Raw genomic sequence first — 16,069 nt, 5'->3', positions numbered from 1 at the left:
CTCTTTCCCAACATGAGAACAAAGTGCTTTGAGGTGTCTGAAATAAGAACTATATGAGATCTAGAAAAGACACTATTATTAGCAATTGTTAATGTTTTTTTACACATTGTATGCAGCACTTTTAGTTAATTAATCAGGATGGTTTATACCATACATGCAGCTGTACAAAAGAAATTATCATATATGAAAATAAGCACACATTTTTTTAATAATACAGAAACAGATTTTAAATAAATTGTCCTGCAAAAGCTGTGATCTACTGAAACCTAAAATTTGGGTTGTTTTATTAGCTATTCCAGCCAAATTAGTGATATCTCAGCATTCACTGCTTAATGCCTTCTGAGTTTATATGTGCCTTACATTGCACTCTAAAGGTTAAATCAGCCTACATGAAATGGAACTTGAAATATCAAGTAAGGAAAAACGTTTGCTTCTTTAGAACCAAAGTGAGCTTAGCTTTTGATTTCATCAAATGCAGGTTAGAGAAACAAATATAATTAATGTCTCCTATAATTGCTTACTCAACAGAGAGATATTAATTACATTTTTCCCAAGGAGATCCAAATCTCAGGCAGGAGTTCTCAGGCTATAATACAGTCAGCACAGTGGGACCTACTATCTACATAAAGATGGTTGCAGTGGCATCACAGGAGGATGTCATGAATTTTAAGCAGCTGGATCAGCGAATCTGGTGAGTTAGCATACAGTGAGGTCCTGGAGCAAGGGGGTAGTGCTAGATGGTTAGGACAGAAGTTTGGCTGCTGCTGTGGATAAACGCCCTTAATAACCTGGAGAGTTCTGAAAGCCTACAGGATGGTATACCTACCAATACAGTGAGAGCCATCCGCAGATGTGATATAACCCCGTGGACAGATGCAGAAATAACTTCCTACAGTGTTTGAGCATTCACCACCTTCACAGATTACTGGGATGACGCTGCATTCATCAATATCTATCCAAAAAAATGAAAGGACATAGGATAATGAGCAGAGCACTTGAACATACTGTATTAAAGAAGGAATGAGAGCTTTTCTGAAATTTGTTATTAGACTCAGATGGAATAACATATTGCTGGTGTTTTTATACTGCAAATAATTTTCATTGTCATCTAATGGAGGCTTTCCCTGTACATTCAAGGGATGCACCACTTAAGCGCAGTCTGGGATTTCCTCGAAATGACACTTAACGTGTGCCATCTCTAGCAAGCACACAGCAGCTACAGTGCAATACCAAAATACTCATCTTGCTTTTGAGTTGAAGGAAGGAGGATGGTACAGCACTCAAGTACCACAACTCTGGGCTTTTGTAACCACAGAAATAGTGCTCATCAGATCTAATTGCTTTATGGCCTTCTAATACTCCAACTATAAAGAAGAATTTTGGCCAAGCTCTTCAAATGTGACCAAATGTTGCATTCTTACTTTTTTTCAGGTATTTTTAATAAATTCAAACGTTTCTGCTAACTGGAAGCAGTGGTCTCATCTGAACACTGAAATGATTTTGTATGTAAATAGATACAAAGTGAGATGCCATCAAGGTGATGAATGAGCTAGTATATGTAACAAAGGACTGCTAGGGCACTTGACTCCAGGATTGAGAATATTATGTGCTGTTCGGTACTAACTGGAAGCAAAATGAGGAGCTGAAGCAATGACAAGCAACAAGAGTATTGTTCTGTATTGTTAGAGATGTGAAGCACAGCAAAGCAGACTGCAATGGAAGAAAGCTGCACGCAGAAAAGGACCTCAGGGTGTTGGTCTGAGTACGAGCCAGCAGTTTCCCCAGGCAGCCACGAAGGCCAACAGCATCCAGGCTTGTATCACAACTAGTGTGGCCAGCAGGACTAGGGAAGTGATTGTCCCCCTGTACTCAGCGCTGGTGAGGCCACACCTTTGAATACTAGTTTTGGGCCCCTCACTACAAGAAGGACTCTGAGGTGCTGGAGCATGTCCAGAGAAGATCAGTGAAGCTGGTGAATGGTCTAGGCCATAAGCCATAGGAGGAACAGCTGAGGGAAATGGGATTGTTTAGCCTGGAGAAGAAGATGCTCATGTGAGACCGTATTGCTCTCTACGACTACCTGCAAGAAGGTTGTAGTGAAGCGGTTGCCAGTCTCTTCTCCCAAGTAACAAGCAATAGGACAAGAGAAAACGGCCTCAAGTTGCACCAGGGGAGGTTTAGGAGAAATTTCTTCACTGAAAAGGTTGTAAAGCATTGGAACAGGCTGCCCAGGGAAGTGGTGGCATCCCCATCCCTGGAGGTGTTTAAGAGACATGTAGATGTGTTGCTGAGGAACATGGTTTAGTGGTGACTTGGTAGTACTGGATTAATGGTTGGACTCGATGATCTTAAGGCTCTCTTCCAACCAAAACAATTCTGTGATTCTATGAAATGCAACAGGAAGAACAGCTTGAAAGTAAAGTCTATGTCATAACCACTTATACCAATGAGCCATTTTAAGTAATCACTTCATTCTACAATGTGACAATCTTTAGACATATTAATATTTTTAGGATCACTTTAGAAACCTCATTTTGCTTTTAAGTGACCTCTGTAGTTTAGCTTTTCAAGTGGCTTTCTGTGAATGTGAACTATTGCCCAGGTTTAACACGGGAGGAATTCTGAGAAAACGTGAAAACATGGGCCAATTTTCTAACTAGCTCAAGATGAGTTATGTTTTCCAGTTGGAGTGATAGGATACCACAGGTTTTGTATGGCTTGATACCAAAGGTAGCCAGAAGTACAAGACTCTGGCTTAACTTGTTTGTACAAATCTGCATGCATTAATTTAAATTATCTTTCATCTGTGAAACAAAAATCAAACCAAAAAAGTCAGTGTTTAACCCAGACTGTCTCATGTCAGATAACGCAGAAGATTCATCAGAAACAGTATATGACAGAAATTATCTTGTGATGGCACTGCAAAGGTCTTCACATTGCTTGTAAGAAAAACTCAGGACTATCTAGACCATTTCCTGACTTTTACCCAGACCTTTTCCCCATTTTCTTGGACCTGTCACTCTAGAAATTCTCAAGATGAATGGCTACTTGAGAAATAAACTATGTAATGGATACTTGGCTCCCTCTCTTGCTACTTTCTCCATGCTGAAAACTCAAAAAAAAAGGAAAAGTGCCAAAAAGATCTGGCATGACCAGGGACTATATTAAAAAAGTAACTCCCCACTGTGCAGAGGGCCACATGTGAAGGACTCCCTTTAGATACTAATCTACAAAGGACATTCAAGTACTAAAAGTAAAATTAAGTTTTTCCACAAGGCCACTAAGAATGTGAAAATTGTTCTTTGTAAAGTGAAGGTATGAATACAACACTCCCTGCCTCATTGGCACATTATTTGGAAAACACAGTTTATCTTATAGGTAACGTCTTAGAACTTCCCAACTGGTCCCTACACATAAGCATCCTGTGGCCCTTGCTGTTGGTTCTATACTATGAAGCAGAATCAGAGGAAGAGAAAAATTTACCTTTTTATTGAGGCTATTTAGGCATTTCTGAGGATGAAAAAAAGTTTAAATTTTACATTAAAAAAGGTATGAATTGGTGACAACTATTATCCACATTTTGGATATCTGCTCAAGTAGGTACAAAAGAAAGTGTCGTTTTTGCTAAATCAAAAAAATTCTAAAACACAATGCTTTCAACTTCAAGCTTCATAGTTACCCACAGTAGACATTCCAGAATTCCAAATAATGGTATAAATTAAAACCAAATAATTCCCCAGGAAATCTCTGAAATCTTGCATTAGTTTTCTATATTAAAGACAATAATACATAACGTGGTGAACTGCTTACCAGCTGACTTAATCCAATGACATGAAACAATGTGTGTAAATCAGATCAGAAGCACAAACCATAAGCCTTTTAAACATGAATACTGTCTTTTGTATACACACACAGTCTGAAAAAGCATGTCAAAAAGACAGGAAAGAAAATTGGACGAAATGAGGACTCTGCAAGAAGAGTTTACCTTTTTCTGGAAAGTGACACTTTCAAAGTCACTTTTCCCAAAGGCAGAGTCACTGGATGTTCATGCAAGAAACTCACTTATTTTACCATCCCTTGAAGTACATCTTCCATCTCAAGGAAATACTACCCTTTTTCCTCACTACTGAGGAAAATAAAATTCAAGACTGTTTCTAAAGTTCAGAGGCACCCAAACTTTGAGAAAGGTATCACCAGCATGGTGATCACAATTTACAAGCACAGGATGGCACAAAGCTGGTAGCAACTACTACCACTGCCCAAGTTAAATTTAAGAAGCCCTGTGCTAGGAACTAATTGCACAGCATTTTCAAAATACTTGTTTCATTCAGGCACTCTCTTAAAGAGCAGATCTTAAATCTTATAGGTTTCATGGCTTTTCTTTTCTTTCCTTTTTTTTTTTTTTTTTTGGAAAACTGGGGTAAAACAGCAGCTTCTACTTCTAAACACTGACACAGAAGGATCAGCCAATTTTTAAGGTTTCTGGGTTTTTTTTTTTTTTCTTTTTTTTTTTTTTTTTTGGATAACTGAGGTACAACAGCAGCTTCTATACATAAGGAAAAAACCACAAGAAAAATTTATCTATAGAAATCTGACAACTAAAATCAGCAGGCACTTGAAAACTGACTTTAACCTTCATTTTCACTCTGTTTGGCACAAGTACCTGTTATTTAAAGGCAGCAATATTAATTAAAAGAACAACACCTGACCTCCTACCAAAGAAAACCAAATTCCAGACTAGTTGGCCATACAGTACAAAGCCCATTGAGTTAACGGGTAGGTGGAGTTTGTAGCACTGGCAAGTGAAAGACATAGGAAGGAAGTAGTTAGCCACTTCTGCAAAGCTGCAGGATGTAGCCGATCCTTCTCACCTGGCTACATGCACAGGAGTTTAACACTGTCTAGGGCTCTTGTCCAAGAATGACAACGGATCTAGGAAGGGAGGAAGTACCAATTAACACGGAGAACCCTTGTGGAAGAATAATTTTCTTACGTGGTGAAGCAGTACCAAGTCAGTGGATTTTTTTGTTTCCCTAGTTTTTCAGCTAAATCTCTGTCTCTCCTTTGCTCTCCCTGGTTCATGCACATGAAATTTTTTCAACAAGATCTCTGTTACCTCTGACTGGAAATTCTGAGACTTTACCTCAGGAAGATCTATTTTTAGGATGACTGATTGAAAAAGTTACTTAATTTCCTCCCTTCCTCCCTCCAAAATACATACATTAGTGGTCTCAGGGAAAACACTCCAAAGCTGGTAAGAGGAAATGCTGTATCTTAAGGCTGGTGGCTTGAATGGCTGCTGTTCCAACGTTGTACAGAAGATGAGAAAGCCAGCCTCAATGTGAGAACCGATTTAAAAGGGTGGCATAAACCTTGCCGCTGTGAGTATTAATATATGAGCTTCTGCCAAAACAACCCAGCCCGTCTACCCATCCTCCAGAATTCATGACTTTTAGTGCTACAGTAAGCAGGATTTCATGAGTAACTGAATTAAAAGTAACAGAAAAGGGGGTCTCAATTGCTAAGTTCTGAAAAAATATTTTTTGTCTGTAGTAGTAACTGTTAGTATCAAATCTGAATAATTAATTACACAGTGTAATAAAATCATACATTAAAGCACGAAAACTAGCAATAGAACCAATCTGCATTTTGGTGTCATGTTTCAAAAAAAAAGGAGTTAGCCTCTGTCATATATTCCTGGCCCTTTGATGTCAACAGTACATCAATGTATCTTTTTTGAAGAGCATCAGAGGCATCCTACCTCCAAGAGTAGATTTGACTGTTATGGGTGTCATAACTACACTTAGTTAAGGAGTAGGATGTATTTTCAATTTAAGTAGAGTAAGTGGAACACATTTATTAGATCCTTAAAGTATGAATAAGCAGTAGTCCACCTCTTATGTGAACCAGCAAGCATGACTGGAAGCTTATTTCTCCTCTCAGTTTATGTGTGCATGATCCATCTCTGAACAACCCATAGATGTAAGTTCCATTAATTCTGGAAGGTAGCATCCTAAAAATGAACAGAATGTCATTCCTAAAGAGATAATGAAAACTCAGTACATTGTAGATCAAAACTTTTAGGCCAAAGAAGAGAAGGTTTTGGGGTGTTCTTTTGTTTAGTTAAGCCATCACACTAGTGCTCCAGGATATCCGGAACTTGGCAGAACCCCTGTAATGGCCTTTTCTAAATTTTTTCAGCTCTCCTTCCATGACTTGCCCAGTAGTGGAATGAGTTGTCCTGACTACTGCAGAAAGTCTATAAATCAGGAACATAGAAAAGCTTATAAATAAAATCCGTAATGTTGAACCCTGAGCTAGATTAATTTTAAAGCCCCTATTTTCCCAAATAGCCTACGCTACCTAGTGTACCTGTCCACACGAGAGCATACACACAGTTACATATACAAGTTGTTCTCACGTAGTTTGGAAATCCCTTAAACACTCTTTACAGATACACGATTAACATTAAATTCTGAAAGATCAGTGTCAGCAAATAGTAATCTGAGGCTCCAAATAAATCCAATAAGCCAAACACATGCCTTTTTACTGATTATTTTAAAAAACAAAACAAAACAAAACATGGGAATATAATGCAAACAAATAGTCTAGCAAAGCAATGTTTATTGCTTAGCAAAGTTCTAACAAAAACCATTACGGCACAAAAAAGCTCAACATGAACATTCCTTCATATTCTAACAATAGCTATTGTTTCCAGGAGGAACAACAGGAGAAAAAAGCCTAATCCACAAAATATTTCTGGTTGTTTAAGGGCAAAGGATACAGCAGGGGATTCAAATCCCTCCTTCTCAAGTAGAAGACTTGCTGTTAAACAAAGGTCTGAATAGTTAGTGTGAGATTCCAGCCTCTGCCTCTGAACACTGGAACCTTGCCTGGTTACTGACTCTGTAGCCAACAAGTAATATTTGATGTGGTTTTCCATACTTAAAGAAGGGAAAGGAGTGAGCCAAATACTCCATACTACATCACTTCTATATAAAGTTTTAAATAAAAAACTTCATTAAAATAATGCAGTTTATTAAATAATTTCTCTGTTCACAGGATCTAACTCATAGGAGACCAGTTCCTTATATCCTTCCCAATGGCGCAATCCACATATATAAACAATTTAACTTCACTCAAATGACCAGTCCTACTGAGAGAGTAATTGTTTGAAAAACTAGCTATGGTTTTATCCTATAAATCTAACACTGAGAGATTAAGAACTCTCAAAAAAAAAAAAAAAAAAAAAAAAAAAAAAAAAAAAAAAAAAAGCCTGAATAAAACTATGGCTTGGTTTTCATTATCTTCCCCATCCTTGGAATAATGTAAGTATGGTATTACGCTGGTATCATTTTGGCATTACCGCTTTTGCTGTGAAGCATGGGGAAATGGACAAGTAAGAGTTTCATTCTAGTGGGGTTTTTTTCCCCCCAGAAAAAAATGGTACAATCTCAGCACCATAGGTTGTTCTGCACAATTCCCTGTGGGGAATTATGCGACTAGGGAAGCTAGTGGGGAGGTTGTGACTGGGGACTAATTAATACCTAGTTTCTGCCACAGACAGAAGTGCCAGGGGCTTAGAAGAAACAATGCCAGAGCATATGACCTGTTCTGCTGCAGGCTGCCAACAGAGCAGGAAATGAAAGCCCAGTGATTACTGAACTATGAAATAACAGCAATATTTCAGAGCACAGATGATGTTTCACTTCTATTATGCTTGGTCCCATAAGCACCACAGCTTCTTAAGTAGATATGTCTTAGAAATACATTCACCTTTTCCTGGGGGTACTATCAGGGTGAACTGTTGAGTAACATTTTTAACAAGTAAAGCAGAGCTTTAGATAGGTTAAAAAAGCTGAATACAAAGAATGCTTTAATTACTGTTTTCAAAAGCAAGGAAACCTATCACTGACTTAAGTTCTCCTTTTGGCATTAAGGCCAGGGTGCTGATGCTAGACAAAGAAATAACATACAAAATGACTTGGATTTTTTGGATCTCTATGAAAACATCTATTTTATGTATTTTAATTGTAGTCTTGCCTGAGAGGAGGTATCAGGTCTCCTTCACACAGAGTTCTAGGGTAACAGCAGTGAAGCAGGAGCATTGCCATGGGCAGATGATGGACATCATCAGAAGAGGACTTCATTTATTGAACTGAGACAAATAGTCTATCATAACAGATACCCAAATGCTGTCTTTGCTCTGATGATACATTTATCACATTAGAAATGTCCTTTTTTCAGGACTAAAACCTCAACAGCTGGCTTGGGCAAAAGCACTATTGCCTAGTGCTGCTGTACAAGTCTCATGGAGTAATAATAAACACACCTTTTCATGACTGAAAGAATCAAAAAAACAAGTGCACTTCTAATGAACAAAGTAACTATTCATCAAAAAATGTACAAGTTACTCTCCAACATTAATCATTGTGTTTAATACTATAAAAACTTGTAAAGACTCAAGCTGAAAGAGTTCTGCTAAAATAAACAGGTGTAATTCAAAGAAAAGCAATTTGAATACAACCCTTCCAATGAAATATCTTGCAGCTGACAACACAAATCCAAGATGGATAACAACAAAGCATACATTTCAAACCTATACATTGCCTACACAAACAAATACACTACAAGTCTGTTTAGCAATTATAGCTGGGTTTGCTTCGGCTTTAAAATCCACTCTTTACATTTCAAACCCACTCTTTAAAGTGGGGTATCACAGTCACATTTTGGAAACCATTCAACATTTGCAAATTTTTTTGATAGTTGTTTACATTTAATGGCATAATTACAAGAAAACGTTTCTAAATTTTGTGTAAGTTAAGTTGTGATGCTCAGTAAACTTAAGCTTGAATTCTACTGAAGGATAAACTGCGTTACCAGAGTTTTTCAAAATCATAACCGTATTTATTGTTTGATATCACACATAACATAAAATCATGGTAAAACCAGCTAGTTATGCAAAGACAATTGCAAACAGTAAATACTTACTTACCAAATGTTGCATTGCAACCATTGCAAAAGTACCTTGTTAGAAGCTAATTATAGCACTAAGATACTAACAAAATGAATCATATTAGGTGTATCTCAGATTTAAGGCAGGTATAGGTAGCTGTTATGTTCACTGTGCCTGTGCTCTGAGCTGACAGGATACAAGTCAGCTCTGGTGCATAGGTTATATACCCACATCAGTACGACACCATGTCTAACTTGATAGTAGTGCCAGTCGTTATTATATAAACTCAGTCATAAACTAAGTTGCATGTAATTGTTAATGGTATGTGCCAACTCATCTTTCCAGATTATTAAAGTCCATTATCAGAATATAGCAATTAGTGTTGGATTATTACTACTCATCTACTATTAATGCCCTTGCACTGCCTGCCATTCCTACTCAATAAGGAAATAAAAAGGAAGTTAAAATTTTAAGAGTCAGCAATTGAGCAGCAAGCAATTTCAACAGTAGCTGGGATTTTTGTGGTTACAATGATTGGAAAAGGATACTTCTTTCTTTGATCTTCTTTCCACATTGGTGCCAAGTTTGTAAGTACGAAGTCTTTCACTAAAACAGAAGCAGCATGGCTATATGGTTTCAGTTACCTCTTTTTTAAACATGGGAAAGCCCAAAGGAGGGCTTTTGTGAAGGGAAAAGAAAGCACCTTGTCCTCTTCCACTTTTTAATTACAGTTCTGCTTCCTATATACTGATGCTTCATACTAAATTCTGGTGTCCTACTCAGTCACTCCTTCCTGTTTGCCTCCCTGGCAAGAAAAATCCCACTATGTCTTTCCTATGGGTACCTTCCCATTCTGTCTCCCACAAAAAATGAAACATTTTACTAGGATGAGCTGCCCACTTTATGCTTAGACCTGTTCCTCACAGGTTGGCATGCAGGACAGGGTAGATGAAATGGCTTGGATTTAATTTTTCTGAGGAAAGTGTTTCTGATTACAGATTCTATCCCCCCTCCCCCTTTTTTTTCCCCTTTCAGTCATTATCTTTTGCAGGATTTCTCACTCCACTTGGTGCTTTCTGGTTTCTCCCTCTGTCCTGCAGAAGGCTGTGGAGATGGTGCCATATTTTCTATTTCTCTACAACTCTTCTACTGTTCTACTGTATGTCGTCACCGTACAGGGAGATTCTTTCCCCCAGTGCCTCAGCCAGTCTCCTGGTGCTCCCTTATTTCTAAAATGGTTCAAACGGACCTGCTTTTCCTATGAACGTGATTACTCTCTGCAGTGCTCTAAAGCTCTGTGTATGTTGGATATCTATCACACTCTTGTATACAGTTAGGTAGATATACATGCACACGTGCTTCTTCAGACAAAAACAACATCTAATGCAAAATATGAACAGCAAAGGAGAAACAGATGGTTCTGCAAAGAAGAAACAAAAAGCACAGTACTATGATGTTATGTCTGTTCAGACCAGACACTGCAACTGCTCAGAACTCTTTTTTTTCATTACTAAAGGACTTTAATGCTTTACTTAACCACTTTTTAGGTATGTTTGCTGACAACATCACTTACCATCACATTTTTGAGTTGCCTCACTCTGTTTGTGACCAGCAGGACATTTGCACTCATAAGAACCTACTGTATTAATGCAGTTTCCTCCTTGGCACACTCCAGGGATAGCCTGGCATTCATCGACATCTACAAAGACAAAAAAAGGATCACTTGACATAAAATACAAAATTTCATCATGACTTTTGCTGACAGAGAGCTCTGAAATTATTCTTAAAAATAACCACACTTCTCCACTTCAGCACTGATGTAAGGTAAGATCTGGCAGTAACAGCAGTAATGTGATTCAAACCTTCATGTGCATCGTATTTGATTCCATATAAGCTCAAAATGTATTGAATTTCAACATACACAGCTTTAAATATTTAAGAAGTGTACTCAAGTCAAATCTGTACAACTTACTGTCAGTATCCCACTCTCACAGACTGGTGCCTATATATGGTCATTACAAAACGCAGATTCTTATTTTGAAAGGATCTCTGCCTGTACTTATGGATTACTCTCCTGTCCACCTTAACTAGATATGGTAATTCTTGCAAGATACTCTTTCTGGACAGAAGTCAAACTACCGAAATCAATAGGAAACAAGTGCTACTCAGCCAGTATAAGTTGTAAGACAAATAATCTGCATAACTTTATTTACTGAAGTAATAAGTAGGAATAGAATTTCATAGACTTCTTTAGGCTGGACTGTCAATGTTAAATAAATGCTCTAAGAAAATATATTTTTGCTTTACATCTTTCAGTAACTTCCTGTTGAACTTTATCATGTGCTATTTCCAGTTCAAACTGTGTTGTGGTTTTTGTTCTCCACTCTCATTTGTTTATACATAAAACATCCTGTATTTCTTCAGGTTTTTCTACAAAACTATCAAATGACTCAACGTGTAAGTGCAAATGGGCAGTTAAAATAATACCCAGGACCACAGAAGAGACCTCTATCAAATAACAGGTGCTAAAGCAGACTGAAATTCTTTGTACACAAGGAATGAGAGAAGAGAGTCTAGAGTAGTGCATGCTGTACTTATTATATGTGGATATTTAGTTTCTCTTAGTAGCTCTTTTTAAAAGTTCAGTTAACCTAGAACTATCAGAGAATTCCTTCACGACAAAAATTTCACACGCATCAAGATGTTCATAGAGGACAGAAGGTTTGGAAGTTTTGTTCCAAACAAAAAGGAAAAAGCTGCAGAAGCTCTTCTGTGATAGTTCAGATAACATTGCTTGTCAAACAGTTTGCCCTTTCACAGAAGATGCAGATTTTGTTAGTTCTCCACACTGTGAAATAGAAATAAAAGCAAGTGTCCTTTGCAGGTTGTAGAGAAGGGAATCACATGGCTTCCAAAGAGTTTCTGTGCAGAGGTTGATTTCATACTACTTTCTCTTCTTGGATCACAATTAGGTATGGAAATTAAATTATACAGTTGAAGAAAAACAGTGGTTATTTAAAAAAAAAAACATAATTTTATTTAATTCCTTTCTCCATTATGACTAAAATACCTATTTAAGATTACTGTATGTATAAAACATATAGGAAAATTATTTTTCAACTTTTTTCCCCCCACATTTTTCCTAAGTGCCAAATAAACAAAAAATTTCAGCCACTACCCTATTTTCCATTTTCAGTCAGTTTTCCTGTTGAACGCATTATTAAACGAAACAGCTGGTAAACTCCGTTTAATATGCAGAAGAAAGCATCTCTTTCCCCTTCACACTCATGTTTGTTTTCTTTCTTGCTCTATCTTTACCCTCCCACAAGCAGCTCTTTGCCACTGCAAATGTAAAGAACAGCAAAATACAGATGCGATGAGATGAACATACTAATAATAGAATACAGTAATTCTTTTTGGTAGCATGTTCATTATCTTGAAGCCCATACAACACACTGAAATTCCTCCTGAGTTTGTGGATTATAATACTTTCTCAGTTTTTGTTACTCCTCATGTTTGTGCTATAGATAAAACCTACAATATATGCCTTGTCTATTCATACCTGCTTTTTCATTTAAGCAGGTATGCTTATAGTTAACCAGAAGGCAATTTTTTTTTTTTTTCAGTTTTTATTAACCACTGGACTTGGTTTTAAGTACATTTGTTGGAGCAGTTTGTACTTAGTTCATGAATTGTGCTGATGTAGTCAATACAGTACTGTGTCCAAATGCAGTTAGAGTGTAAATGGAATAAGGACTTTTATCAGAAGCATAAACATCCTGCAAGCATTTATCTTCTAGTGACTAGTGCGTGCTGCAATCTAGTTCACCCTGAAAGCAAGATATTTGTCTCTGAAGTATTTTCATTAACTTGGACATGATTTAGTAACCACTAGACAGAACATGGGTTCCGTCATTTATTCACACTCAGCCCATCCAGTATCTCTCTTCCGAGTAAACCTAATATCATATTTGTCTTTTGACCCTTGGGCCTCAAAATGCATTCATCACCTGCAGTATGCCTGTGCATTGTGTCATATTAATGCCAAAGATCATTTATTAAAGTCAAAGATGTCAAGTAATAACGAATTAATGGCAGTAGTAGCAGGACATGAATACTTTCCAGAAACAGGAAAGGTATCATTTAAGCCTTGAAGGGAACAGAATTAAGATCTGTTAATGATTCTGCTACTGATTCTTTCATTTCCAGTCCTACGCTTTTAAAAGGACAAATAAATGTCAAGCTCTGCTGAAGTCTGAAAAGCTGATCCCAATTACGTGGCACAGTGCAGTACCTGTCTAGTGTAGAAAACACAAATGGTAACACTACGAAAGGTGAGATCCTGCAAATCTTTGAATCACATATACTATCTTGCTTTTCTGTGCTAATAAGAATCTTCATTTGTGAAGGCTTATATATTAACTATTCTAAGTCGTATTTAACAGTAGAGAGAATAAGTACTTAAACGTTAGCTTAAAAACATATACACACACTACAAACCTGATGCTTTTTTTGTTAGCATCACCTTCGAGAAAGCCCAAGTTTTTTTAAATATATCATTAGTAGTCTGGAACTGAAAAAAGTCAGAAAGGGCAAAAGCATTTTCTTAAAAGGGCATATTTTACTAATCGCTCCCTAAATGCCATTTTAAGATATAAAAATATTTTTCTAAAAATACGAAAAATTTGAAATTAAGCATATTTATATTTACCTTTTTATATCTTTGACAGTCAAGGCTAAGCTACACAGGAGTTTCAGCATTATTAATTATCCATTCACTCACACTTCTAAATCCCAGCCACTTTTTGCCATAAACATAAAATTAGACTAGTAACTCTTTAGATACAGTTCTGTATACAGAGCTTCAATATATTATAGATTAGGTAGAATGTTTCCTTGCGTTCATAGTTCTGGTAATATCTGGCAAGTGAATAAAGGCTCTTTGCTTTTACAGTTTTCTCTGCAAAATGCCTGTGGGATTTGGACAGCTAACTTTAAACATGTACCTTTGAACACACAAATTCAGCTTCTCTTTCTTATAAGCGGACTGTTCCTCAAACAGCTTTGAAGAACCAAAAAGCGCGGTAAAGATAAATCCTCTCAGATTTTATATAATAGTAGTAATCACAATTATCCAAATACAAATTTTCTACTGGTAATACATAGTTTCTTTGCAATGGATTTGTCATGTGGGAACTAGAAAGTAAACTGGTTGCAATGGATTCCATTGCACTGGTTTCCAATGCAATGGAAAACTGTTGGGTTATTCCTCTGCATCCTAGATAACAGAAACACTACAAATACAAACATACAACAGAGATAATATAAAGCTTTTTTCCCCATTTTAATTCTTATTTTTATGACAACAGAACAGGATCCTAGATGACATCACTAATACTGTCAGTAAACCAGATATATTAACTTCAAACACTGGATTATTTTAAAACTATCCATCATCTGTCTTTGCTCTTTTGTCCAATCCACATGAGTCCTTTAATATTGAGTACATTATATGCCTACTACAGTACAGATTTTGTGAGGTACTATCTCCTATAATGGCTATATCCACTTAAAAATGTCAGCAATGGTAGCAGGAAGAAGAATCTTTGTATTTTCAAAAGCTATTCAGACAGGGCTACTTTTCTCTTCTTAGTGCAAAAAATTAACTGTCTGAAGGAAAAGGGTGTAGCTGAGAAATGGACTGTTAAGGAATGCAGGGTGGAACTGAGAAAACACCCAACACAGGATTTCTGCCATTATACTGCTCCTAAGGTCCTGTGGCAGCAGCAATAAAGTACTTTCAAGTGCAACATTTAAGTTCCTCCTGTTTGAATTCTTAAGAAGAGGGATGTCTGAACAGCTACAATCTCCTGTTTAAGCAATGACTGAACAGAAACTGTCGGGAGTTGAAAAAACCAAACCCAAACAATTTGAATTTTGGTTGGTTTTGCTCCTCTGATTTTTTAAAAGCTGTTCATGATTATAACGAAATAACGATACTACCATAATGTTCTATACAAGCCTATTACTCAGAGAACATAATCAATACTGAAAAGGTGCTAAAGTGCCATTTAAGATACACTAAGATCGTAACATGCACATTCTGTGAAGGATAGGAGCAACGTCATACTCAGTCATTTAGTCTTGTCACACTCTGACGTCTAACGCATGTTAAAATTCTGACCTATCTGCCAACAGTAAGGGTCCTAAGTTCTACTGATTTTGACTTCACATCAATTCCTGAATTAGGCTGTCTGAGGACGTAAACATTCATTTCAAAAATGTCAGGCATTCAAGCTATGGACTGAGTGAGTCTGGTCTAATCAGTATGTGTCAAAGAGAAAGTTTTAATGAATACCAAGGGGTTTTGTGTTCCTTTAATAAAAATCTCTGTAAACCTGATGTTATCATCAAAAAGAAAGCATTGAAAAGCATTAGCCAGATCCCTGTACTTCTAAAATCCTCAGAGAAAACATTTAACACCAGTTTCATCTGACCTTTCTAGTTCATGAAATTAAGCCTCCTCGGATAGGAGTTACCACATTTGGAGATTGAATGGCTAATACTTCTCTCTTGTTAAAATTTTCGTAGCACCCTCCCAGGGCTCCCCACCTTGACTCCTCTATTTTCTTCTTTGTATTGCAGCCATACCCGCTATTGTCATTGTAGCTTCCATCCATGCACAACTCACAGATCTACCACCCTTTACTCCTTGGATTAGACTCTCCATTTACCTTTCTCTGCCAGGGTGAGTCTGGCACAGAAACTTTAAGAGCTGATTATATTTCTTAGCAGTATTGCAGTGTAGTAGCAAGTACCTCAGCGCCAATTTGCCTGTTCCGCATATTCCTTGTTTCCCTCCCGGTGTTCCTACTTTAACTGACACTTGAAGGGTTTTTTGACTGTTTTGGACTTCTCTAAAATTTTCAAACCTAGCTGTAGCAAAATCCTACAGCTTATTGCTACAGACTTAATACAGAGTCTCGAAAGGTAAACAGTGTCTCCACAGCATCAAGTGCTACATCCAGACTCTTCCTCCAATGGTATGATAATTCAGGACACAGTAGACAACACACTACCAACCTGCAAACACCACAGAACTGAGGTCAGCAG

General features: G+C 37.2%; 1 protein-coding gene across 1 annotated transcript in view; it reads right to left on the bottom strand.

Moving 5' to 3' along the window:
* The window catches only part of FBN2 (fibrillin 2), a gene marked incomplete at its 3' end in the record, with an annotated part of 26,405 nt that overhangs the window by 2,449 nt on the left and 7,887 nt on the right, over positions 1–16,069 (bottom strand). The window contains exons 3-4 of the mRNA XM_010145363.1: positions 10,530–10,655; positions 827–952 (exon numbers count right to left, since the gene is read on the bottom strand). Coding sequence (XP_010143665.1) covers positions 827–952; positions 10,530–10,655 — 252 coding nt within the window. The remainder of the gene's footprint in view (positions 1–826; positions 953–10,529; positions 10,656–16,069) is intronic.

This window comes from Buceros rhinoceros, unplaced genomic scaffold (assembly GCF_000710305.1).
Source record: "Buceros rhinoceros silvestris isolate BGI_N320 unplaced genomic scaffold, ASM71030v1 scaffold11571, whole genome shotgun sequence".
NCBI lineage: Eukaryota > Metazoa > Chordata > Aves > Bucerotiformes > Bucerotidae > Buceros > Buceros rhinoceros.
This window is presented reverse-complemented; position numbering and strand designations above follow the sequence as displayed.